This window comes from Scardinius erythrophthalmus (assembly GCF_964197995.2).
Source record: "Scardinius erythrophthalmus genome assembly, chromosome: 19".
Lineage (NCBI taxonomy): Eukaryota > Metazoa > Chordata > Actinopteri > Cypriniformes > Leuciscidae > Scardinius > Scardinius erythrophthalmus.
The window spans coordinates 3,174,628-3,200,714 of NC_138239.1; the positions used below are offsets into that span (position 1 = coordinate 3,174,628).

Sequence of the window (26,087 nt, forward strand, 5' to 3'; positions counted from 1 at the left end):
TTATATTTACAATGTAACTCATATTTTGCTCTTCACAGTCCATATTTATAAACTCATTATCTCTTCAACCAGAACTATTGTTACAATCACAAATGAAAACAAAAACAGCATTCAGACTTCGTCCCTCAGCTAAAATGAAATGATACTAAAACCGCCAGTAGGTGGCGGCAAATCATTGTCTTAACGAGTTAGCCACTGAATCATTCAGTGAAACGATTCGTTGATTAATTCAGGGACAAAGCAGACGTGAGTGAGTCGTCGAGTCATTCATTAGAACGATTAGTTGAAAAGCACGGATTCATTCAGTAACAAAACCGAAACTATGTTGCACTATTTCAAACTATGTTCATTGGCAAAATAGAGGAAAAACAGACAATATTGTGTCTAAAATGTAAGTCGCCTAATAGCCTATTAACTTTTTGTTTATTGTTGTATAAAATCAATATCACATTTGCAAACGTGCTGATATTCGGGGAAAACGGCACTTTTGCTTGTTTGCTACTGCTTATAAAACAATAACTTATACAGAGACATTTTTTTGCACCATATCTTGGTTTATGGATTCATTTTTATTAGGGATGAACTGATTTGAAAAATTTGACCAATAACCGATAATTCTTTATATTTGAAATCCGATAACCGATATATTGGCCGATAAATCCAAATCCACATTTTTATGTAATTTTTGAGAGCCTGATTACAAAAACAAAAGTTTCACCATTAAAATCCATGTCCCAAACACACAATTATGATGTTCTCATTATAATTTTATGTAGCCGATATGACAGACTTGCGCTGCACATGTTGCACTTTATTGTATTTTCCTTTTTTGAAGTGATTCCAATCATATTTCAAGCAATTCATAATCATCATGATGAACAGTGCGCATCTGAAGTGTCTCATCTGAAGGAAATAATACATTATTTATCAGCTTTAATATATCAGCCAAATTTTCTTATCGAGCCGATAACGATAACATTAAAAATGAACCGATATCAGCCGATACCGATATGGTGGCCGATATATCGTGCATCTCTAATTTTAATGAACTTTGGTGGCATTTTTGCCCTAATCCCACGTTAATTTTAGACCCTGGTGTGTGTGCGCTGCGGGGGACGAGGCTTTTTTCCCTTCAGTTGTGAGGCCCGTTTCAAGTGAAACGAGTTAAAAATGGCGAAGGCCGCTACTCTTCGTCCCACACGTGCATGTGGGACTGCAGTCCTCCGGATGGTGGAGAGAAAGAAAACAAAAAGTCTTCTATTGATCCTTAGAAGGTAAAAGCATAAACGACTCCGACCACTACGATGTTGCCGATGGTGGCGATGATGGCGATCCAGAGCCAGACGGCGTCGCTGGACACGCGCTGCTCCTCCTGTGGTGTCGGCGCGGAGGGAGCCGGCGCTGTGTTCACACTCGCGGTCGAGTTGAAGAGCGAGTGCTCGGTGCTGCAGTCGTTCACCGGAGACGCATCCATGAAAGCGCCGCTCATCATCGGAAGCTGAAAGACAGAGAGTTGAGCAATGTCACGCTTTACATGAGACCTGAACTGAGCTGGACGATGACATCACTGTTTTATCCAGAGCTGCTATAAATATAAATAAACTAAATCAATAACTTTTTTTTTAAGGTATGCGTAAGGTTTTCAACAAGGTTTTTACGTAGATTTTTCAACTTTGTTGGGTGACTGCAGTGGCTTGGGTGGTTGCTATGCAGTTGCTAGGGTGTTCCTATGTGGGCGTTCCTTTAATGCAAGGGATATGATTTTTTCACCTGTTTTGCTGAAGTTTGATCTAGAGATGCACCGATATATATTGGCCAATAATCGGTATCGGCCAATAAAAGCAATTATTTTCACCATCGGCCAATTGTTTAAAAACAACCAATGATCAGGGCTGATTAGATCCTGTCAATCAAAACGGGATGGAAAAACATTTATTTGAGTCATTCTTATGTCTGAAACTAAATACCAGTCGAATATAATAGCTCTGTTTTAGTGTTAATTTTAACCTCTAATATTATAGTAATGCACCAAATGAGAGGGTTCCTAGTATAGTTTACAGCATTATTATGCATCTTTACTTAAATCACATTACTAAACCTAGGTAATTGTGATTTATTACCTCACAATTCTGACTTTTTTTCTCACATTTGTGAGTTTACATCTCAGAATTGCATGATATAAAGTCGCAATTGCGAGAAATAAAGTCAGAATTATCATGTAAAATGTTTTATTCTGTGGCTATTAAATGCAATCATTATTTAATGATGGTGATACTTGCCTTAGCAAACATGTGAGGAATATATATTTATACTATGGAAGCTGGTTTCTGGCTGTGGCAGAAAACTAAATTGCGACATTTTATCTCACAACTGAGAGTTTAAGTCTCGCTATTCTGACTTTATTTCTCGCAATTGCGACTTTTACATCATGCAATTCTGAGTCGTAAACTTGTGAGGTAATTGTGAGGTAAAAAAAAAATCGCAATTACCTTTTTTATTTTTTATTCTGTGGCGGAAACAAGCTTCCATATTTAACAGCCTGACGCTGAGGAGTCAAACCATGTGTTGAACCATCAAAGCACATCAACATGAAAATGTAAAAATTCGAGCAGAATGTTCTGTCAGGCAATGTTTCCCAGAGCATCTTCATGTCTGTTTTGAATGGCACCGTTAGGGAGAACTGTCTCATGACAACTGTTGCACATGAGAAGCGTGTCTGTGGCCTCGAGTGTGTTTTCACACACAAGCACGCGAGGCCTGCAGAGGGAACTGGGGCTTAATTAATGTGCCATAAATATTTAGGAAGAGAGAAGTTAGAGTGATTTATTGGTTGAGACAATCAAAGCCCAACAGCACAGGTTGCTGGAGTGATAAAAAGCTTCTTTCCCATTTGTACTGTACATACAGTATGATGCTTCTGAGAAAGCAAGATCTGATAAAATGTAAATGTGTACCTTGAATGCAATGTAAGTCGCTTTGGATAAAAGCGTCTGCCAAATGGATAAACATAAATGTAAATGTAAAAGCCTTTCCACCTTGGCTAAATAAATACCACACACGTAATAACCACAGGTGCTTCATCCTATAGAGAGAGAGACTGGTTATTATGTCTCCTGCTGGTAGATAGCTGTAACTACGCCATGTGCTTCAAAATTTAAATGCATTTTTGAAAAGTAATATTCATTTAATTTGCTAAGCAAGTCAATATTAAATGTAACTTAAAACCTCACAATACTCTTGATACTTTGCAGTCACGTGATATCTGGCGGGCAACAAACGCGGTTAGTGCATCCAATCGCACAACAACTATCTGGCATGTCTTGTACACTTCAAAACACCAACTTTTGTATATTAAAATTGGCAACGTCCTGGCAAGATCCTTGATTAGTTTACTGGTTTTCGTTGCTAGAGAATGACGTTCTTGCCCGCCAGCCAGTACAACTGACGTCACGTGCAAAGTATCAATAGAGTGCAACAGTCGATAACTTATAAACCTTTAAAGACAGCCTTACTGAGGTTGTTAATCGATGGTATTTGCCTTTGTTAAAGTGTCTGTTTGCATTATATCATTTTTTCTTTTTTAAATATTCCTGTTTGACAGAAGAATTCCTGGTGAAAACTACATTACCCATGATGCAGTATAGGAAATTCCACCAATCAGAGTGGTGGCAAGGAAATCTCTCCTAAAGAGCTGTCTATCTGCAATAAACTTAAAATATAGTTTCTATAATCAACAAATTAACTTTTTTTATTTGTCATTTTTAATGCTTTTTGGGTTTGAGTTCTTTCCCTCATTAATGCTGTCTTGTTTTTTTGTCTGATTTTCAAACAATTTTGTGCTTGTAATGCTATGATTCACCTTGTAGCTGGTTGGTTTGGTTCATAGTTTTAAATGCTTTAACAAAAAAGCTTTTTAAAAAGCTCTATGGGAAAAATGAATGGAAAAAATAGTTTCAAACCAGCGCTGGTGAAAAAGCACTCTGTTAATTTTGAAAGGTCAGACTGTTGAAGTGTAGTATTGATGAGCGATATACCAATTCTGCTCATTTGTCTCATGTTAATGTTGAGGCGCTTCTGTGTTTACACCTTACAGTGGACGTGAACGTTCACCTCGCTGCGCACGGCACTGTCTGTACTTTATTGATTCTACCAGACGATCAATAAATGCATGTAAATAAATCCAAACCACTATCGCTTTGCTCGTGAAGGACGGTAGCTGGTGAGGTTAAAATGTGCAAATAATAAATTATTCGAAGGTGAATAAATTATGACAAAATGTTTATTTATGAGTGAACTAACCCTTAAGAAAGTTGTGTGAGTAGTACTTGAGAAAATATTTTATATGTATTTGTATGGAAATGTGACTGTCTGAAGCTTATATTTATATACAAATTACTATGGATTTGTGTATTTCATAGGAACAGTTAATTATTGTTAACTAAAAGCATTAAAAAAACTTTTGCTAAATTACAAACTAATGTGTTTTCTTTTTAAGCATGCATTATTAATAAAACTAAAAATATTTTATTCATGCACAATTGTAAGAAATAGAGATGGACATTCAACATTAAAACCTGTTCTTTATAAAACACACCCACTCACAGTTTTATAATGTAATTTCAATATTTAAGCTGGAATATAAATGTAACTTGCACACGACGGACAAACGGCAGTGGAGAGAGCTTTGAACAAAAGCCTCATTACAGCCGAATGAAAAATGCATTTATTTCAGAGGTGCCGTCACTATTCAGCTCTTAATGTGAATTAAATCCACACACCATTCAGCTCTCCATCATGCTAATGAGCTTTTCCAATATAATTGACCTACTTTTGTACTGAATTACTCGAGTGGAAAATACAGCAGCTCCGAAAAGTATTTGGACACTGAAGTCACATTTAATGTCTGAATGTATTAGAGAAATATATCAAAGAAAATGTTTAAGAGTGACTCAAGTGGCCACTGTATATGTTGCATCATGACTTTACTTAAAGGGTTAGTTCACCCAAAAATGAAAATTCTGTCAGTAATTACTCACCTTTGTGTTGTTCCAACCCCGTAAGACTTTCGTTCATCTTCAACACAAATTAAGATATTTTTGATTAAATCTGAGAGCTGGATCACTCCTTCATAGGCTTCTAAGGCATTATAACTCGTCACACGTGAAAAGACTCGAGGCCCAGAGAGAAGGAAATTAATAGTGGAATAAAGTCGTTATTTTTTTGGGGTTTTTGCGCACAAAAAGTATTCTCGTCGCTTTATAAACTTAAGATTGAGCCACTGGAGTCACTTGGGCTATATTAACGATGTCTTTAATACATTTTCTGGGCCAGCAAGTTATACTATGGAGGAGTGATCCAGCTCTCAGATTTAATCCAAAATATCTTAATTTGTGTTCCAAAGATGAACGGCGGTCTTACGGGGTTGGAACAACATGAGGGTGAGTAATTACTGACAGAATTTTCATTTTTGGGTGAACTAACCCTTGTGTATATTAGTTCTGCCTCATGTATATGAGTTTAAACCTCAAACCTGTTATCCTCTCTAATGTGTTTTGACCAAGATGCTGCTGTGACTTTCAGGAGAACATTAGCCTGCGGCGTAAGTGGACAGGGATGTGATGGAAAGCCCTGAGCAGGTGTTGTGTTCTCCTGCATGAGCTCTTAGTGAACACACACACTAAAACTGATTCCCAGTGTTGTGCTCAGATACGACTGAGCCTTTGTTTCAGGGGGAAACGGTCATTTCAGGGCAGCGAGACCTGGACAGAACATGCGCAAGTGCACTTAGGTCGTGTCGAATCCACTTTTGCTAGTTTAACGACGGGAAAATGGTCGGCGCTCCCGGCGCATGGTCTAAAAGTGTTGTCTCTATTCTCCTAATGAGTAATGGGTGTGTTTTGGGATTTACGTGCGTTAAACCAATCAAAATCTCATCTCCCATTCTCTTTTAATGCCAGTTGCGCTCGCGCCATGGCAGATTCGCTATTTACATGACGGAATTATATAGTGGAAAGACCGAACGCGTCTCCAGAGCGCAAACGGATCTGCTCGTGCACGAGGTAAAAGAGCGCAAGGAGATCATCTACGGGACAAGCCGGATTCCACCATATCTTTATGCACACAATAATAATCTTTTACAATGTAATCATTTTATTTTAAATATTTGGCATGTTTGTGTGCTGCTGTGTGTCCCTGTGTGTTTAAATGATGTTTTATTAACAAGGTTCGGGAGAAACACGTTCTAATGATCAAACAATCAAGTCATTCCAACCAGCTGTCAGCAATCAGTAATCAACAGGTCCACTCAATCAGCATGATTAAAGGCCAATAAATACACACAGTCGACTCACCCATATTCCTCGACGGTTTTCAGCATCCCTCCACCACCCCATCTCCTCACACTTGCCTGGTTATCTTAACCAAGAGATACGGGGGGAGTACTCTGGGTTCGGGCCCAATTTCCGAGCTCGGAGCCCTCCCCCCGGACAGCACGCCAAATACGCGTTAACTATTTATTCTCTGATCATTCGTAAGTGTGAACTCGTGAATAAGCAGAGTGTGTGTAATAAGCAGAGTGTGTGTAATAAGCAGAGTGTACGCGCATTGTGGACCCGCCTATAGGCGCACATTACTAACGCACTCTTTAAATAACAAAAAAAAAATATTGCGCCATTGACTTTAGAGCAGGTTTCAGTTGGTCAATGGCTCAGTCTATTTCTGTTGCTTCAAAATAGCAACGCGCCAACAAAGCACCAGAACACATACCTGGTTTTCAGACCAGCAGCCCATGGGCGCACAAATGCATTTGCTATTTAAACAATGTGGCGCAGGACGTGAAAATGATAACTGCGTCATTCTGAAACTAGCAAAAAACTCTTGCATTGCGCTTGGCGCTGCATTGCGCCGGGTTTAAGATAGGGCCCTTTATGTTTTTGAGCTCTATCAGAACAGGTTTTCCTGCTTGAATGTTGATTATTTTCCTCATATTCTCCATTGTTGCGGCTCCTCTCTTCCCAGTCTGTCAGTAACGCTCTGTTTAGTTCCTGTCTCTATGAAGCCCCTCCTTCTGAAAAGCACACTGTCCTCTGATTGGTCGGCTGGATCAGTGTGTTGTGATTGGTCGAGCGCTTCGAGTGTGTTTGGGAAATGTCCCGCCCCTTTCCATAACCGCCAGTGTAACACACTACTAACTAACTCAACCAGGCCCCGCCCCTTTATTCTGCGTATTAATTATTTAAATGAGGAAGATTGTGGCGTGTTCGTTCCCGGAAAACTCAAGACTACAATGGAGGCGTTTCAGGGAGTTCAGGAAAGTTGATACAACTTTGTGCATTTTAATTGTACAGTCTTTCTCTTCGGGGAAAATAAGAGCACTTTTGGGTCATCTTTTTCATCATCTGTGATTGAAAAGCCATTATTACGGCAATTTCGTTTGCAGAAGGTGTAGTTTTCAACCTCACTTGATCAACAGCAGGATCTCCAGTGAGGCGTTGTGATGTTTGTGACAGGAGACTAGAGCGGGGAAGAGGAAGAGATGGAAACAGACCTCAAGCCACAACATGACCGACTTCCACTACAAGAGGAAACGAGGTTTGAGGGTAAAAGTGATATTTTCTTGAAAATCACATCAGCTCAGTCAGACAGAGGCCATGCGACACATCTGTGAAGCATCAGGAACTTTTCCAGGGAATGAGATCAGTTTCAGAGCTTCATGCAGGCGTGGTTTATCCTTCGAATATGGCAGAGATCAGTTCTGATAGTTGTGCTTGTTTAATATGCTTATGTTTTCAAGAATTCATTTGTGTGCATCATCAGTGAAAATAGAGGATAAGTTGAAGTTAACTGGCTCAAAATTGATAGATAAGCATTAAATGCATCAAAGTGCTTGAGATTTTCAACTGAATTATGCGCTAGATTTGACTCACGTAATCTTTTAACGTCATGCAATATATGCAACCCACTGAAAAACTAATTATTCAATTGGGAAATTGATGGGATGGTGAAAAGTGTCTGTATGGCAGGTCAATGAAAATTATCTGCCAAATAGGACAGTCTTAAAAGGAAAGATTAGATGATTCCTGAAGTAGACCGGCACACGACTCGACAACAAGAACCCGTGAAGCTCATATCTATGAATGTTCTATCCATTATTCATGTGTGTGAATGAAAAGCGTCTGGCGTTGTGGGAAGGTCTGCTGTGAATCTGATGTTTCGCCGCCGTGACTCGACAGAGCTCTCGCTGATTCTATTAACTCCACAATCGTATGAATCAGAGGAGAGGAATATGATGGCAATAATAACTCCATTTCCTGCTGGCCTATAATGACTCCGTTTCCTTCAGTTTGTCATTATGGGATGCTTTTACAGGCGTTAGTGCGCAGGTAATTTACCGCTCAATTTACCGCTTTTCAGATGAGATCTCAGTAATGTCTCAAAGCTCAGATTTACTCAAGATACCAAAGTCAGAAAATTCTCAATATGAGCTCGAATATTCGTCATTACAGGATCTGCGCTGCTCTCCTTATTCATTTTATAGCTCTATTGACTCATTTGTGACTGTTTTTTAAAAAAAGTTTAAAATTAGCATATAGTAAATGTAGTAAAACAAATACTATCATATGATAAAGATTTAACATTTATTTAAAAATTGAATTTTGCATTACATTAATGAGAATTTAGGTGTAAAAATGCTTAATTTTCATAAAAATAATGTCATAAATGAATAAATATAAAAATATTTAAATAATATAAACAGTAAACATTATAAATAGGGTTTAAAAAGTCTTAATTCGCCCCTTACACAAATTAAGGTCTTAAATCAGAGCAGAAAATCTTATGGCATTATTGAAGTTTTGTCATTAAATGTTGCATGCTAAATTGCATTGCAATTAAATTTTTTTTAATTTAAATATCTAAACATTTTTATATCAAAATACATTTACTTGAGATGCAAATGTAAAATTACGTCCTGAAAATTTTGACAAAATGTGCGTTTATGCTTAAAACATGAATAAATACAGTACATGAATCTGTTAATGAGTTATGAAAACTTTGTTTTGAATTAAGCTGGGTTTTTTTTTAGCTCTTTGCCAGATATTTGTTCTTGTTTTATTCACAAACTCACTTCATTTTGACCAATTTAACAGAGAACAAGACTTTATATTTTATGTAATTTTGCATCTCCAGTAAATATATTTTGATTTAAGAATCTTTAGACATTTGTAAAGGAAAACAAGACAGAAATACTGAGGAAAAACAGCACTTTTGAGCAGTATGTTCAGAAGGAACAGTAAATTATAAATTATAAAATAGTTATTTCAATATTCTAGTGGATGGAAGTTATTCAAGCTACTGTTTATTTTTTATTTTTGTAAAATGAATGAAAAAGTAATGGATATCTGTTGGAAGTTGTATCTTCAAACTCTGAAGTGTTGCTCATACAACTCAGTGTGTTTCTCCCTAGACCTTTACATTTATATAACTTATTGACATATATATTGTTTTCATTCAGTTTATTCCTTAAATTTACTTTATCAGTCTTAAAAAGGTCTAAGTTTACCGTAATAAACACATAAACCGGGGTAAATCTGGGGTAAAAAAAAACCAAAACAAAACAAAAAAACTCTGAGATGTGATACTGATTTTTTACATTTTTGAATAATTGTATCTACCATGCAAGGTATTTACATTTCATATGTTAATGTTGTGTTTGTGATACGAGCTTCTAGCCAAATAAAGTATAAATGAGGCCTTGAGTGCTTATATAATGAATGTGGACGGTGTAAAATGAGATGTAAAATCAAACCTCAGGTGCTTTTAGCTCGAAGTAAACAGTCTCCAAACATCACGCCACTGAAATACAATTCATAAATTACTAAAGCAAGCAACTCCTGTTCTCATGGCACTCCGTTCTCATTTTTCAGCCGCTGGATTCATGGTCAGCTCATAAATAAACTTGACAGCATGAAATGCATCAGTTTACATGACCCCTACATTACTGTACACTGTACAGTGACCGCAAGGCGAATTAATAATGTATGAATGCCATTGCATTAGATCATTTACTCACTTGGAAGCATGAACACACTTTGCAATTGAAACATTTGACAAAAAGAAAGTTCTTTTTATTTTGAAATGCTAAAACAATAGATGTAGTTTTGAAAATAAATACATATTTATAAGTGTCCATATATTTCAGATTTCAGTTGAAGCACTAAAATTAATATATTTACCTATAAATAAATGAAATAAGTGAAAAGTAAATTTAACCTTAATAAATTAAATAATTTTAAGTGAAGCACTAAACTTACTAACTGGAAATAAATAAAATTACTAACCATAACTAGATACACAATTAAAGGTGAAATATAAATAATGTAATAAGTTGAAGTTGAAGCATTAAAATACTAACTGGAAATAAATAAATAGATACAATAAATGAATAAATAGATACAAAATTAAAGGTGAAATATAAATAAATTTAACCTAAATAAATGTAATAATTTCTAGTTGAATCACTAAAATTGCTAACTAAAAATAAATTAAAATTAAAACTGAAAAAAAAAAAGTAACCTAAATAAATGTAATAAGTTTAAGTTGGAAGCATTAAAATACTAACTGGAAATAAAAACATTTTTTAAATAATATAATTTTAAATGTTATAAAAAAAAAACTAATAAAAATGACACAAAAAAACTAATCACAAAAATAAAAAAACAAACAAAAACAAATAGAATAAAACTCAAAATAATAAAAATAAAACCTGATTCAAAATAGTAAATAAAAAAATAATGCTAAAATAACACTTTGCTAAGAAATTGCTTTTTAAATTTCCCAAATTATTACAAAGAAATGGCAAGTAACGCACTGAATTAAACATGCCATTTTGTAGTAGAAAGACTGAAATAGCATTTTCTTGTGAAACACTAATGTTTCTATATGCTTTCATTCCCTCATGTTGATGTTTAGCACAGGCACTTTCTGATTAAAGTGTGAAACAGTGAGTGTGTTGTGTTGTGTGTTGTGTGCCGCTGGTGCTGGCGGTGGTAAACAAGCGCAGAGGAAAGTGACACTGAGGGTCACTGGTGCCACGCCGATGCCCGCTGATGCCCCGCTGGTGCCCGCTGATGCCCGCCGGGGCCGAACTGACACCAAGATTCAGTCGTGCTGCGTGAAACGTGAGCGCCGGCGCTGCGAGACTCGCTCTGAGTGATGATGCTGAGAGCTGTGATTACTCAGCACCTGCTGTCCGCTCGTGTTGCTCAACTGCCTCACGGGAGTCGAGTTTATTTCTGCCCGTCTCAAAGAGTTTGTGAACAATAGCGTTTATCACTGCGTTCGATTCATGAGTGATTTTTCCTCCAGTGGGGTGATGGAGTGTGTCACGCTCGTCTGCAATCACTCCTGTGTTATCGTCTCATTCATAAAGTCATCGGGAGAACGATAGATGCATTTGTTTAACAGCGTCTGACGTGCGTTTCAACGGTCAATCTCACATCTCTCTTTTAGTCGAGCATTTCTCTATAGCGTTTAATCGTTCACACGCTCTGTCTTCATTGTGACGGACGTGGAAAAAACACTTTTAAGTTTAAGTTCATCAAATAAGACATAAGTGGTGTTTGCAGACTCAGAGTGAGTTCAAATACAGAATTGGTTCGACTGTTCACTTGTTCATTTCAGTGAGGAAGACTGTGATATACTCTATGGAAGCATATGGGTAGCAAATTTCAATTTGAAATGTAATATGCAAAATGACAATGCAATATGTAAAATGGCAATGCATTTCTGTATTTAAATTTAAATTTAGTTTTATAATTTATAATGTTCTTATAACATTTTCTTTTAGATTTTTTTCCCTCCATGTTGATATTATTTTTAAATCAAATTTTCTTCCTCATTCTGATGATCAGATGAACTTCAGCAGATCGTCTTGACAATGTTATTCACACACACACACACACACACACACACACACACACACACACACACACACACACACACACACACACACACACACACACACACACACACACACACACACACACACACACATTCACACACACTTGCATTTACTCACATTCACACACACACATTCACTCACATTCACACTCTCACATTCACACACACACTCTCTCTGTCTCATGCACTCACTCACTCACACGCACTCACTCATTTACCCCCCCCCCCACACACACACACACTTACTTACACACACACTCTCACATTCAGACACACACACACACACACACACACACACACACACACACACACACACACACACACACACACACACACAGAGAATGCATGTAAGCCAGTAAAGTAAACGAGTGGTTAATCTGCACATAAAGACATGAAGACGCTGTCATGAGATCAGGAATCATCAGAGCTCTAAACTCTCACTGCTCCGTTTCAAAGTGTGTGCAGATAAAGCATAATGTCAAACATCTCGTACCTGCGCAGCCATAAATGACAGATCCATGACGATCTGGTGCGCTTAATTCCTGGATGAAGTGTTTCTTCAGTTCCTCATGGGATTTTCACAGCAGGTTTCCTGACGTCCAGAGTTCATCCTTACAGATTCAGAGTTAAACACAGAAATCATGAACGAGTCGATGTGGAGAGAGGGAGGAGAGAGAGAGAGAGAGAGAGAGAGAGAGAGAGAGAGAGAGAGAGAGAGAGAGAGAGAGAGAGAGAGAGAGAGAGAGAGAGAGAGAGAGAGAGAGAGAGAGGAACAGAGAGAAAACACCAATGTTGTAGCTGTGAAACACTCTCTCTCTCTCTCTCTCTCTCTCACTCACTCTCTCTCACTCACTCTCTCTCTCTCTCTCTCACTCACTTTCTACCTCTACCTTTCATGTCGTGTCACATCATACGTGATCACAAATGGCTGAATGATTTTGGTTGTTGTTAATGTGTCAAGAAAATGTCCCACTCATATTTCACTTCAGGACCAAAGGAAAAATAAGAAAGTGTACTTTGAATAAGAAAATATATGCCCTATATTTATGCCCTAAATCACTGTGTTATCTTATCTCTGTAATGCAAAAAAAAAAAAACATTTTTTTTTTGCATTTGATTTATGCTATTTGTATTTAATTTTTTTAATTAATATATAACAGTTTAAAAATATGAATTTCTTTAATAATTATTTTGCTTTTTATTATTCATTATTAATTTGAAAAATAAAAATAAGAGACCAGACACATTACATTGATAATTTTAATTATTAATGAAAATATATTTACAATTAAACTAATAAATGAACACATTATACTATAATATCATAAAATGAATGTCTTAATACCAAACTATCTTAATGGTTTTCATTGTGAAATGCATTTTATTCATGCAAATTATAATTTCTTATCATTTTTTTTTAGGGAACACATATTTTGTGTCTTGAATTTCAGTGTTTTGCGGTGTGTAAATGAGTCAGATTAGGAGATTACTGAAGTCTTGATCTCAGGAGAAACATCTGACTCTGAGATGTTGAAGTCTGAAACTTCTGAGATGTTGAAGAGAAGATCTCCTGTGTGTTTTGGGTTTGGTTCGGTCGGTCTGTTGTTTTTGACGTGTTCGTCATCATCAGTCACAGCTGATCACGTCTGGATCCGAGAGCTCGGCTCTCCGGGAAACTCCTGACTTCACGTTCACGCTTCACCGTCACATGATGAGTAACGTGTTGAGCTGATGGCATGCTCCAGCGCTCCTCCTGAGGCTTGAGGGTTATCTGACCAGTGAGGTTGTTCATTCAATCTTCAGTTTGATCTAAATAACATCAACTTGTTGATGTGTTAAATTATGAAGACACAATTTAAAATATTCTGTATGCCATTGTCCCAAATTGTCCATTGTCATTAACATAAATTCACCCTATATACAGTCGAGGGCAGAATTATTGGCACCTTTGATAAATATGATCAAAATAAGGCTGTGAAAATTGTTTATCCTTTTGATCTTTTGTAAAAAAAAAACAAAAAAAAAATTTCATTGAAGTAAAACTGATGAATGTGTGGAAAATGTGTGGCTTTTTTTTTCTCCAAAACACGTCCATAATTGTTTGCACCCCTAAAAATGATTATGGGTAAAATATCTCTGAGATATATTCATATTTACATATTTATAGCACACCAGAACATAAAATTGTCTAGCTATGACTTCTTGTTTCACAGAACTATAAATATGAGGAAACACAAAGGCCAAATTCCCTTAATCATCCTCCACAATAAATAAAACAATAAAAGCATCCTAAAAACATCCTAAACAATAAAAGTAAAACCACAGAATATATAATTCTGATGTGCAGAAAAAGATTGTTGAGCTTCACAAAATAGAAAGTGTCTGAAAGAAAATAGCTAAAGCATTGAAAAATCCCCGTTTCCACCATCAGGGTAATAATTAAGAAGATCCAATCAACTAAAGATGTTCTGAATCTGCCTGAAGAAAACGTATATATCGTCTAAATGGCCGAAGACTCCAATGATCACAGATGGAGAATTGCAGATATTAGTGAGTCTTATCACACAGCTTCTACATCAGCACATGTTATTCGGGAAGGTTTCAGGAGAAATCCTCCTCGCTCCTCCAAAAACTCCAGCATATTCAGTTGTCAGACGCGACTGGAACTTCAGATGGGATTCTGTGGTCAGATGAAACTAAGGGAGCTTTCACATCTGTAGTTCGGTTCATTTGGTCCGGACCAAGGGCGAAAAATGTGAAAAATGATACTTTGTAGCATTTTTCAGGCGTTTTGGTTCCTTTTCACACCACTCTGATCCTCTGGTCCGAATCAGTTTATGAGTTGAAGAAAGGAACCAAAATGTGACGCAGTCACGTGACAACATCCACATCACTCGTTGGCCAGATGTGTCTTGAACGCACTTCCATAACTGCACTTTGATTGGTCAGAATTAACATGCGGGAAAATACCAACAGAACTCCCGGAAGTAAACAAAGATCCGGCAGACAACACGGCGCTGTTTACTATGGAGAGACGACTGCATGGGCTGAATGTATCCCTGGTCATATTTTATTATATAGTTTGTCTACACCACTTTAGACAAACAATAATATTTGAGAATGAAGCGAGGATGCGGCTCGAAAATAATGTTAATAATTTCTATGAGGCTCCGCACCTCCTCACAACTCCGCGAGCTGCCATGCTTAAAGTGCAAACTGTCAACAAACATTTCTCCTCATCCCATAATGCACAGCGCAGCAGACTACGGCAACTGGTTTAATCCAAAAATGCTCAGTTCTTTGGCAGTTGGTTCTGTTCAAGGTTGGATTCCGTTCTCACCACAAACGAACCGCTCCAGAGTTCATTTAAAAGCGTACCGAGACCTCCTTGTTTGGTCCGCTTTTGGTGCGCTCCCGAGTGCGATTGCCGCATTCACACCAGCCCAAACGAACCGCACCAATGGGGAAAACGAACTCTAGTGCGATTCAACCAAACTAAATGAGGCAGGGGTGAAAGCAAACTAAGTGAAGAGCTTTTTGGCAGCAAACCCTCCAGATGTGGGATATAAAGTCCCCCATATACGGTTAAATACACAGCTGGATCTTAATGTTGTGGGCCTGTTTTTCTGCTGGAGGTCCTGGACTTCTTGTTCAGACGGCATCATGGAAATACCATCAGATACACAAAAATCAAAGATCTTCCATCAGGACATTGATCCAAAATCAACACAAAAATGGGTCTGAAAATGAAGCTTCTGCCATGAGCATCCCAGTCCCTGACCTGAAGCCTATAGAAGACTGAAGAGGAGAGGGAATCAACATGGATCTGGGAATCTGAAGGATCTGGAGGAATGATCTCTGATCTCCAAACTCATCAGGCATTATAGGAGACCAATCAGAGCTGTCATCTCGGCAAAAAAAAAGGTTGCAAAAGTATTTAATAAAAGGGTGCCATTAATTGTGGCCAATGTATATGTTTAGTGGAGAAAAACATTTATTTAATAATTTTAGTTTTTTTCCTGTGTTGTTTTAGCAGCAACAGACCTTCCTTATTAAATAAAATGTAAGGTAATATTGCACTTTATCATGAGAATTCTCAAGCCTTGAATCTAGTGCATTTAACAGAAGATTCTCGTGAAAAGTGATGGTCTGATATCATGAGCACATGCTGAGCACATCAACTGTTCTTGAATCTCCTGCTTTTAATTGAACGTCCATCATTTATGTTTGGTGTTCAGATCATTCATCATTATGGGCTGGTTCTGCTTTGGTTCTCGCGCAGTCGGCCGTGACCTCACCTTTCACTTCCCATTTAGTGTTTGCATCTCAGAGCCGCTACTGTACATAGTGCCGACTGCAGCAAACGAGAGCATGTTTCCATGGCATGTTCCAGCTCCACATTCAGCCGGCCGAAGCCCTGATCCCCAGTGACAGGGATTATTTATTGAACCGGATCTGACCAGCGCTCTTCTCAGAGGCGAGTCACCTTCACTTCAAGCCCTGGAATCACATTTGTGTTCTAAAGTGCTTTCAAACATTCTATTTTAGTTTGTTGGAACCTTATTATGTCCAGTTTACATTAATGCATTTGGCATGAACACTGTCCAAACGTTCAGTCACACACTCAATGTTTTCTCTGAACGTTGTGACAGCCAGTGCAAACCAATTCAGTAGTAATAGTAGTTTTGAACTTCCAGAAGTTTTGAATGTGTCACCTTGACATCATGATGTTCCGTACATCTCATCCCAACCTGTTCAGTGGTCATGTGTGTGTATTGAAGGAGAACGTTCACTCATGAGATTACTTCAAAGTCACCCTGTTTCTCAGCTGATTTCCCTGAGGATGCTGAGAATAATCCCATATATGGCACTGTGAGAGAAAGCATACTAGTCAAGACACTTACTGTTTTCTCATTTAGTGATATTCGACGACACACACACACACACACACACACACACACACACACACAAACATAAATGCAAACATATTGTTCATAAAACACATTTACATTTATGCATTTAGCAGATGCTTTTATCTAAAGCGACTCACAAAATAGGAACAAAGGCAATTCATGAAAGAGCCAAGAATATTTGTAAGTCGTAAGTGTTTTTGCACTCTTGCAATCTGGTGATTTTAGATGGCATTTAGCCAGAAATATGGATATTAATCAATCTAGTTTTAACGACCTCTATTTTTATAAATTGTAAATTGTAAATACGAGTTTTCAAGTTGTAAATTGGACATGAATGCCCTCTTAAAGGGATGGTTCGGAGTAAAATCAACCTAGGGTCCTTTGCACCATGACCTCGAGCCAAACACCCCCCAGAAGCCTTTATTCCCTTGGTTGAACATTATTAAAGTTAGAGCTTATTTAGAGATATCAGCCAGATGGCTTAGTGCAGGCGCTAATGGATCCAATGATGTATCTGGTAAATTACCGCACTAATAATGCCCAGAATGGCACCAAACTTCTACAGTAGTACAAATAGGTTCTGTACTCATAAAACAAGGCATTGTAAAGTTTGTAAGTACATCAGGAGTTTATTTAAATAACATTTGCCTGACGGCTCATGCTACCGCTAACCCGGATGTCGACGTCACTTCAGTGGTTTGGGAAAAGCACGTAAAAGTCCTGGCAGAAAGCGATGCAGAAGGATGTAGTGTAACGGCACCCAGTTCCAGGAATGCACTAATATTTTGTTGGTAGTACCAGTTTGCAACAATTATTAGTTATGCAATGATGTCTTTTATCTGACTAAATACAGGCAAATCATCCTCTTTGTTCGTGCAAACTAAAAGGCCTGGACGATACTCCGTTCCAAAACAAGTGATCCAAGAAGTCAGATCAACTTCACAGTCTACCTGCAGTTCTTCTGCAATCATCTCACCATGTGGCAAGTCAATGAGCTGAACAGTTTTTACTGCTTGCATTTGCATTCCTTTATAAGCACAGACTTAGAAGTTTGGTCTCTTTTTAAAGAGAGATTATTCCTGAAATTAAAAGTTTACTTAAAAAAAGTTATATAATTTTACATTTATTGTTATGAAAAATGCACAAAAACTATTTACATGTTTTATATGATACATGTTTTACTTTAAAACTGCGAGAAAATCAAAGCCAAAACTTGTTCCAAAACTGAGGTTGATATCTAAAAAAATGAGCTTTCAGGAAGATTTTGTGAAGTGCAGAACCAAATGTTTTCAGTAGTTAAAATAATTTCCCATTAATTTCCGATTCAAATCATTTTTTACCGCGAACAATACAAGTGTGATTTTTTTCAGGACCATTTAACCTTTTTCTAATCATGTCCATAATTTGTGTGTGTGTGTGTGTGTGTGTGTGTTCAAGTGCCAAAACTTTCGTACCATTCCGATGAAGTCAAAAATTCTAAAAACAAAATGTAAAATCTTTCAGTCAAAAATGGATGACGGATGAATGGATGTATAACATTTCAAGACAGCATGAACACTTTCAGTTGAAACAACAATTTATTTTACAGCACGTTTCAGTGTGTAGTTCAGCATCGTTTGCATTAAAGCCGATAAAAGAATGAAGCCTCAAACTGAACTGTATTTGATCTCTCTGATGATTATGATCGTCTGATTGTGAGACTGCATTGCTTTGTGAAATCCAGGACGGCTGTGTTGTAATGTCTTCATATTTCATGACTGCTCTCAGTCTGTTCTCTGGGCACTCTCAGTGTTCCCGGGAAAGCCAAACTGTGTTCTGCCGCTTCTCCAAACACATTGTTTGTGCTAATTAGCAGAAACCTCAGCCAACCTGATCTTGACCTTACCCAACCCGGGTCTACCCGCTCCTGGCTTGAGCTCTCGTCACTGCATCATGTTCCTGACTCTGAACAACATTAATATTTAAGGGATAAATATTGATTTGATCTCTCTTCTGGCTCAAATGTGGGCCGTCTGATTGAATCAGGGCTTGCTTTAGTTTAGCGTTCTCTAAAGGCCTGTCAGTGTGTATTTGGAGATGTCATTGTGATAAGGTCGTCTACACACAGGTTTGCTCAAGAAAACGGGCAGCTCAAATCATTCCAGCTTCTCAATGTTATGAGAGTCATGTTAATACAAGTTATCTGGCCTTTAATAATGTTCTCAAAACGTCAGCACACATTTTTTTATAAAAACTAAAATATATATATGTTTTTTAACATTTTTACACTGAATCACTTAAGTTGGACATGTACATTTTTTGAAATTTTACTTGTTTTGGAATTTTCAGAGAACATTTTAAAAGTAACGTTGTTTGCAATATGATGAAATGGAATGTTTCCTTTACATTTTTTATAAATGTTACTTTTTTACAATTTAAATATAAATTAAAATGTTTAAAGCGTTAAAATTTTACTAACAAAGTGTGAGTAATATTTACTTGAAATAAAGTGAATTTTTAAGTTGAGATAACTAATTGCAACATTTTTTTTTTTTTTTTACTATGTGGTTATTTAAAAATAACCACCACTTATTTATAATGTCTTTATAAATGTTCTCATTTACTTGAGAAGCCACCTAGAATTGTGTGTAAGGCTAAATTTACTAGCAATTTCTGATTGAAAATGAAAAATCTATATTCCAATTTTTTTTTCAGTGTACATGAAACATGAGTGCATCTTCTGAGCAAAATATTCTCCTTTGAGTTCATCGTAAATCACGGACTTCCAGAGCTGTAAAAGTGTGAATATTCCTTTGAGGTCATGTGACAAATTGATGAATTGCAGTTATTGCATAAATTATCAACGGATTAGGGAAAGAATAATTTATCTACACTCTCTCCACAGGACGTCCTCAAGTTTTACACGTTGATAATAAGATTGTCCCGGTTCGTTTTATCGGATGAGTGAATGAAGACGTGCTGTGTGTAAAATATGTTTTTATCTCTCAGCGGAGTGGAATAAAAATGATTCAATATGTGTATTATTACAGAGAAATTATGATTCTGCACAGCTGAACTGAACTGCTGTCCTGATATCATGCACAATGTTTCGCTGTTCACATGGAAAAATGTTGTAACCTCACATCTCAAGGTCAATGACACTTGATTAATGTTGATTCTCAATCATATAACAGTGATTTAATTATTGACTCTTTATTAACAAGTTCTCATAATTCACAGGATTTTAAAGCACACTTTGAAAAATTATACCATATAGGTTATAGAATTCTGCGTTGCAATCTCTGTTTTGTTCACTAGATGTCATGAGTTCTTTATTTATCAGTAAAGGTGAATCACAAGAGCGTGAAAATGAATTTAATTAAATAATTAAATGAAATATGAATTATTTTCATTCCCCAAATCATGGCAAATGCATGTTATATAGACAAATTAAATTAATAATAAAGCATTTGATTAATTAATAACTTATTGTACATTTATTGGCATTACTAAATTTGCTTACAAATTCATTAATTAGTCTATAAATAAAGTAATTGACGTTTTTGATATTTTAATTTGATTATTTATGGCTACATTAAATATGACTGCATTAAAAAGAGTATGCATGTATATATATATATATATATATATATATATACACACACACACACACACACACACACACACACATACATACATACATACATACATAATCTTTTTAATGAAAATTTATATATAATTTCCATTGCAGTAAATGTGGGTTGCAAAGAATGTAAAGTAGATATGCAAAAATATTAGTAATTTTAATGGAGTGAAGAATTATTATGTTATGCAGTGAAGAACAATATTGCTTTAGCAGTAAAGAAGTATAAATTACCCTTTACTGTATCTATATCAATATCCTAAATGATATTGCATTGTCAGTAAGCCACAGCTGCCAGTTTTTAGACTTAAAAAGATTTCTACAGTGTGTAAACTGATGGAATTAAAGTCTTTTCCTGCTCAAATGCATGAAACATGTTAATTTAGTTGGAATTGCGGTTCGTGAGCATCAGTCTCGCTGTTGTCTGGAAAGCTGAAATATGATGCACAGCAAACAAACAGGTGGAGTGTGTTCTCCGTCAGTGTGAAGCGCTCCAGCAGAGGGCAGTGTGTCTCACACACACACACACACACACACACACTGACCAGACACGCACCTCATCATCTTCTGAAGACGCTCAAATCAAGACGTTCTCATCCTTAAATCGGACTCACTGTACAAACACAATCTGTTGATGAACACGGGTGCCATTCTAACACAGGTCGTCTCGTTACAGCCAGAGCCAGTGTCACGATTCGCTAAATAACGCTGAGTTTCCAGGTTGCATGCAGCTTCTGCACACGTATATATATATCCTTTAGGGTTTTAATCCAAATGCATGTTTGGTTGTTGAAGATTACAGAGAAAATAAATCACCATTCCACTAAAATGACAGAAAATCTACTTCATCAGCAGTGATGTGTGTGAGCGTGTCAATTATAGAATAAAATGAACTTATTAAAATGAATCTCTAGGTGATTTTTGTGGCACAGTCTGTTGAGGTTTGTCTTGCATGACACAAATTGGTTTTTGACAATTAAATGCAACATTAAATTAAAATATTATTATGGTGGTATAAATATCAAAATATTATTATGGTAATATACTGTATACCACAGCACTGAGTGAGTACATGATAATCCAACGTATTGCAAAGATTACATTGGAATTACCATAGTACAATGGACAAAGACTATTAATACCATGGTATTTTTGATACTTTGTTTTGTCTGTGAAAGCACAAAAAGCCTTTAGATAAGTTTGATGATCTTTTCCCTGCTATTAACGTACAGAAGCATCATACCAGATTTTTAAAAATATTAATTTGATACCACAGACCTACTATGTATTTAGTATGAGACAACAGCTCCTGCAAACAAGCGCATTAAATAAGTGGAACATTTAAATGGAGAAGATTTGATCAGATTATATATATATATTTTAAGTTTTTAACTATAAATAAATGTGCGCTATGTAAATAAACTTGACTATATTGTAGTTATTAACTTTGTAACGATATTACTCATCTCTTTTATCTAAAGTTGTACATATGAGTATGTCTAAGTTTATCCACATACAGTACACTCAACATAAAGCACAATATAATTTTCTGTAAAGCTGCTTTGAAACAATGTGTATTATGAAAAGTGCTATACAAATACATTTGAGTAAAGAAATTAGAATTGGACGAAAGTGACAGAACCCTCATAAAAAAATAAAAAATAAAAATAAAAATCAAGCTCAAGTTCCTGTGCATGAGTAAATATTGCCATAATTAATCACTGTCCACACGTCAAGCACAACACAAGCTCCCGTGAGATGATGCTTCAGGAGCGAGTCAAGGTCAGTGTGCGATCAGACCTGTCACATGTGTGATCACTAAAAGCTTTCAGCATCTGCTCTGCAAACCTCTTTCATCTGCTTTGTGTGTTCAACATCTGTGCATCTTATTTAAAGTTGATTAACACACGTGTAAGACGTTACACATCACTGCAATCACAAATTACTCTACTAGCAAACCCTTTAATAAACAGTGTCCGTCTTATTAGCAGAGGCTATTTACACTGACTCTGCCCACTGACGTCTGATTGGTCCAGACAAAATTACAAAAAAACTTGTTCTTCTCCCTTTTCCCATCGCATATCAGATTGGAAAGGCATTTATTTTCAACAAATATGAAGAAAATAAGTAAAAAGTCAAAGTGGAATTAAAGTGCATATCGGTTCTTTAATAATAAAGTGTTTATGGGGTAGGGTTATGGTGTCGGTGTAGGGGGAGGGCTTTATTGTCCCATGGCGACATTTATTTAATAAATATAATAATTTACACTCAATAAGTTATGATTGCATGCTGTTTTATAATGGACTAAAATACAGAGGTGTTTAATATCAGGCACAGCGCCAGGATTCCAGTTTTGGATGGGCCAGACCAATTGTGGGTGGGCCTTAAATTAAAAATGTTATCAAATCACTGTTTAACCTGATAAAAATGACTGACTAATATACTGTTATATTATCTGTGCTTACATAATAGAGATTTTTAAAAGCTTGATGATCTTTAAATGTTTTGTTGCATTTTAAAAAGTTTTGGTGCATAGGACGGATCTATCCGTGATCGTTCTCCTTGGTTCGGACCAAAGAAGAGTGCTTTGGAATCTCCATTACACATCATCCCTGGCTGTGCTTTAGCGCATCTGTCTATAGACCTAATGGGCCGTTTCTTTCACTCAGCGCAATTGACTTTGTACACCGATGCATGTTTCATTCCTATTTTGCCCCCGACGCACAGCGGACTTTTCCCTCCACAGACGCACGTCGGTAAATTAGGGAATGAACTTGCGCTCCCGGGGTCGGTTCAGCGAAAAGAGGAGGCGTGTTCCCGCGCAAACGTTCCCTGGTGCTATTTTGCAGTTCCAGAAAACAATTCCGTCACTGACCAGGAGAAACCTCGTCTAAAGTCAGTGGCGCGTTATTCAGATGCTATTTTAAGGGCGCATGCTTGGCCATAATGTAGCGTGTGCACAACACACACACACTTTGATTCTCTCATCTACACAGAAGCAGCAGTTTTCATTTTTGCAAACCATACATAATTACGAGGAAAAATATTCCACACGAGGGAAATCATTGTGGGGTCCATGAAGATGTGAAAAAATAGGCATAAATCTATCTTACACATTTACCCAAATTATCATACGCCTGTTTAACCGAAGCTAATTTGGGTGTGTTTCTCCATCCCCAATGTCACTTCTCTGTGTTTTACGGCCCTGACGAGAACGTCGGTCTCCTCGGCTATGAACCGCTCCTGGCAAATCCGCCGTTACAATAGCAATCCGCCATGGAACAAGCGCACCTGCTCTTAAAGGGAATGTGAGATTTCGCTCTGATTGGTTTATTTAACGTTACGCCCAAACCACACCTATGAGTAATGAAGCGACTTCAGACCAACACATTTTAGATTTCTGAGATCCGCCCACAAAGTTACTTGCTTTTCAGATCGTTAAAATAGGGCCCTTGGACTATTTTAGCACAAATTATGAGCTTATTTGCCGATTTTTTATAATTATTGACAAGATTAAAATATATTTAAAGTTTTTATTTTTTTTAAGGAAAGTTTTGGGTGGGCCTGTTAAAAAGTGGGTGGTTCTAGGCCCATCAGGCCCACCCATAACGCTGTGCCTGGTGCATATAGTGATTTACTCTTATTGCAAAGAAAATACTACTATTTTCACTTAAAACAGATAGCAAATAGCCGCTGCCCTTTGTAAAACGGATAGTTCCGGTACTTGATTTTGATTGGTTGAGACGCCGTTTGTTGTATTTTTATCCTGCTGTAACCTCTAAATCATTATAAAACATGCCCATAATCTGCTGCAATCTAATATTGCCCTTACCTTTAGATTAAGGATGTAAGATGTCGACTCTGGGTCCTCGGCGAAGCCTCTAACCAGTTCAGTCTTGAATTCGAATGTACTGGGTGTTTGCCAATATTAATATTTCATTACAAAAATCATGAAGTATTGATAGGGAAAAATTACTCTTAGACTTGTTTAAAAAGTTTCCACAACATGATTTTGTTTTATTTAAAAACATTCAGAATAATACAAAGACAAAAACAACATCAACATGTAAAAGTCTTCACCCGAAAAAAACACTCAAGGCTTTTTATACTAACCCTGTTCTGGGCCGTTGAGCTGTTCAAAATTCACTGTAAACCACCACTTCTTGGGGCTTGTTGCTTTAATATCTGTCAATGGGGTCAGAAAAACAAACTTAAAGGGTTAGTTCACCCAAAAATTACAGTTCTGTCAGTAATTACTCTCCCTCATGTTGTTTCAACACCGTCAGACTTTCGTTCATCTTCAGACACAAATTAAGATATTTTTGAGTAAATCAGAGAGCTGTCTCACTCCTCCATAGGCTTCTATGTAATCGATATCTGCCAGCCCAGAAAAGTTAGTAAAGACATCGTTAAAATAGTCCAAGTGACTACAGTGGCTCAACCTTAAGTTTATCAAGCGATGAGAATACTTTTTGTGCAAAAAAAAAAAAAAAAAAAAATTGTCTTCATTGTCTCCTGTGTTTCTCTGAGTGAGTTCACGTAGTGTAACAGCGCAGCGCTTCTGGGTTGTACGTCAGAACGGAGGCTCACTATTGGCCAGCATCACACACATGACCAGCGTTGGCCAATAGTGAGCCTCCGTTCTGACGCACAACCCAGAAGCGCTGCGCTGTTACACTACGTGAACTCACTCAAAGAAACACAGAAGAAAATGAAGAGTTGAATAAAGTCATTATTTTTGTTTGTTCTTTTGTGCACAAAAAGTATTCTTGTCGCTTGATAAACTTAAGGCTCAGCCACTGTAGTCACTTGGACTATTTTAACGATGTCTTTACTAACTTTCCGGGCCGGCAAGTTTCAATTATGGAGGAGTGAGACAGCTCTCAGATTTCATCAAAAATATCTTAATTTGTGTTGAAGATGAACATTTGAAGATGAGTTTTCATTTTTGGGTGAACTAACCCTTTAACTCAAAGGGAACACAAGTTTAGTTTTCTGACTCCACTGGCAGATATTTGTTCTTGTTTTAAACATAAACTTCAGAAAACAAGACAAGTAAATCAATCTTGATTTGAGAATGTTTAGATGTTTGTACTGGAGAGCAAGACAGAAATAGCCCATCAGTGTTTGCAGTGTGAGGTCTGATGTAATGGTGACCTGTTGTTTGTTTTCTCGACTTGTCCTGCAATAGGAGCCGATCAATGTCAGGGGTCGGAATGACAGGGATAAACACGAGGGAAAGAGGTGACAGAAACACACAGAGAGCAGACGGAAAACATGATGGGAAGAGGGTCAGCGCTTCTATTTTTGGGATCTTAGAAAATACAATGAATGTACTTGGATGTGTGATGTTTTCAGCTGTTAGTTCCAATATTTATTGTATATTTGCAGTAAGCAGCCGGTCATTTGTGTCACTTAGTCTCACAGTCAATCTGTCACAAACACATGCAGACACATCCGCATTTTTTTCTTAATAATTTTGTTTTTATGGCTTATTGTGAAAAATATTCCAAGTGTATTGCCACAAATTCTAGATGGTAAATTCATGTTTATTTTTTAACACATTTGGTGCATGAGTATGAGTATTACTTTCC

The 26,087-nt window shown here is 37.0% G+C and overlaps 1 protein-coding gene across 1 annotated transcript; it reads right to left on the reverse strand.

The window, feature by feature from the left end:
• Positions 1 to 1,267: 1,267 nt before the first annotated feature.
• Positions 1,268 to 12,478, reverse strand: LOC308680022 (uncharacterized protein C14orf132; the record flags this gene model as incomplete). Its single annotated transcript, XM_081347905.1, has 2 exons — positions 1,268 to 1,498; positions 12,452 to 12,478. 2 exons carry the CDS (start codon positions 12,476 to 12,478, stop codon positions 1,268 to 1,270), a joined length of 258 nt encoding a protein of 85 aa, XP_081204031.1.
• Between the last annotated feature and the right edge of the window lie 13,609 nt (positions 12,479 to 26,087).